Source organism: Lipotes vexillifer, unplaced genomic scaffold (assembly GCF_000442215.2).
Source record: "Lipotes vexillifer unplaced genomic scaffold, Lipotes_vexillifer_v1.1 scaffold545, whole genome shotgun sequence".
In the NCBI taxonomy this organism is placed as follows: domain Eukaryota; kingdom Metazoa; phylum Chordata; class Mammalia; order Artiodactyla; family Lipotidae; genus Lipotes; species Lipotes vexillifer.
In genome coordinates, this window is record NW_006779129.1 from 1,237,832 (window position 1) to 1,240,091 (window position 2,260).

The 2,260-nt window shown below is 69.0% G+C and overlaps 1 protein-coding gene across 1 annotated transcript in view; it reads left to right on the forward strand.

Moving 5' to 3' along the window:
• The window catches only part of POFUT2 (protein O-fucosyltransferase 2), a 10,821-nt gene extending 8,887 nt beyond the window's left edge, over positions 1 to 1,934 (forward strand). Inside the window, exons 6-8 of the mRNA XM_007452506.1 lie at positions 311 to 491; positions 642 to 765; positions 1,781 to 1,934. Of these exons, the coding sequence (XP_007452568.1) occupies positions 311 to 491; positions 642 to 765; positions 1,781 to 1,934 (459 nt within the window). The remainder of the gene's footprint in view (positions 1 to 310; positions 492 to 641; positions 766 to 1,780) is intronic.
• Positions 1,935 to 2,260: the final 326 nt, after the last annotated feature.

Consider the following 2,260-nt stretch of genomic DNA (forward strand, 5'->3'; position numbering starts at 1 on the left):
GGAGGACTGGACCAAGAGGAGGGTGGACCCCACCTCTGTAATTCTTGGGGGGGGGGGGGTGCGTTTTATCTCTAGACACCTCACAACTAAGCCCCTCATTTAGGAAAGGGCAGAACGGGAGCACCCTTGTTTGTCACAGGGCTGCCGGGCCCCACTGCCCCAGGTACCAGAGATGCTGCTCGTCAGCAGGGAGCCCCCGTCCTGGTGCAGATGTAGGGACGTTGACCAGTAATCGGTCCCTGGATGGACCCAGTCAGGCCCCCTGCATCCCGCCCGATCGGCACCAGTCTGTCTGGTCCTCCTCCACCAGGTCCAGCTGGGCTCTTCGCTGGGGGGCCCATACCTGGGCGTCCACCTGAGGAGGAAGGACTTCACCTGGGGGCACAGGGAGGACGTGCCCAGCCTGGAGGGGGCCGCGAGGAGGATCCGCAGCCTCATGAAGACCCACCAGCTGGACAGGGTGTTCGTGGCCACGGACGCCGCCAGGAAGGGTACGTGGCTCCGTCCGCCTGTTCCTCCCACGGTTAATGGGAGGGGGTCGTGCTTCTGTCCTCCTCGCCACCCCCCCGTGGTCCTGCAGTGTGAGCGCGTGCACACGCATGTCTCCTGCGGCCCCGTCACCTCCCGTGATGGGCCTGCAGAGCTGGATGGGCTCCGGAGGCTGCTGCCTGAGATGGTGCGGTTCGAGCCCACGTGGGAGGAGCTGGAGCTCTACAAGGACGGGGGCGTCGCCATCGTGGACCAGTGGGTCTGCGCGCACGCGCGGTGAGCAGCCCCTCCCGCCGCGTACACGCCCAGCACGTGTCCGAGGCTGAGTCCTCACGTGCAGGCCCCCAGCTCGGCCCTCCTTGCCTCGCCCGGGGCCTCTCCTCTGCCGCGTCTTGTCTCGGGGGCGGCGCCGTCCGCGCCCCGCCCGCCCCTGAGTCCTGGTCCCCAGGTGCATCTGGGGCACCCGTGGGGCACCCTGCCCAGTGTCCCGTCCTTGTCATGGGAGGCAAGCTGCCCACAGGGACCTGAGCCCGGGCCTCGGGGGTTCCTCTGGGGCTCATCTGCCCACGGCGCTGGGAGATAAGGGCTGGGGTGAGTCGGGCACTTGGAGTAAAGTGGAAAATCAGAGCAGAGTAGGTGACTTTCCCTCTCCTTCCAGAATCCTCAGACATGCTGGGTGCAGGGGCATGTGTGGTTTACCAGGTAGAGGTGTGCCCTGTCCCGTTCCAGGGGACACCTCCTCCAGGCTGAGCAGAGGGCTGAGGGCGGGCTCAGCCCCACCAGGGCTGCAGGGAGCAGCCCCGGCCCCGCCCTGGGCCCTGCCCCTCGGCCCCGAGGTTCTGCTGGTGGGGGGCGGGGGTACGGGTTTCGGGGCTTCGCTCTTCCCCGCCTGCCTTGGGCTCAGACCTGGCGGTGACGGGAAGCAGACCTCCGGCACGTGTGTTCCGCGATGCCGTCCCTGGAGGGGAGTCCCCTCCCCTCCGGCTGCAGCTCCGCCCCCTCAGCGGGAAGGCCTGCGCGGCAGGTTGAGCTTGGCCCTGAGCCCCTGCCCCAGGCAGCCGAGGTCTAGCAGTGGCCCGAGCCTGCCTCCGGTGCGGGATCTGTCACCCGAGCCCCTGCCGCAGCCTGGCCCCTGGGCTCCTGCAGCCCAGGCCGCTTGGTGGCGATGGGCCACAGGGAGCCCCAGCCGAGAAGACTGGGCTGGGGGGGGCCGGGCAGGCGCCTGGGGTCGCGGGTGGGCGTGGCCGGCAGGTCTGCTCCGCAGCCCCGGTGACCTCACGTTGCTCAGCAGGTTTTTTATTGGCACCTCGGTCTCCACGTTCTCTTTTCGAATTCACGAGGAGAGAGAGATCCTGGGGTTGGACCCCAAGACGACATACAACCGGTTCTGTGGGGACGAGGAGGAGGCGTGTGAGCAGCCCACGCACTGGAGGATCGCATACTGAACCGGCCCGCGGGCGCCCCACACGCGAGCTCGCAGCTGCCCTCGGGACAGGTGTCCCCGCCGGGGCAGGGGCCCCCCGGCTGGGCAGCAGGCTGTCCCCTCTCCGGTCTCGGGCCCGGGAGCCCTGCGGAGCCACGCTGCGTCTGTCCTGCCTTCCCCAGGCCCACCTGTCTGCCGTGACCCAGCGTCACCTGTTCCCTGGGATGCGGGTTGCTGGCTCCAGATCCGGAACCGTGTCTCCACGGCCAGCGAGGCCCCCGTGATGCCTCCGAGGTGCCGGCCTGTCTGGAGGGTTTCCCGCAGCGTCGGGCAGGCCCGGCGCCTGGG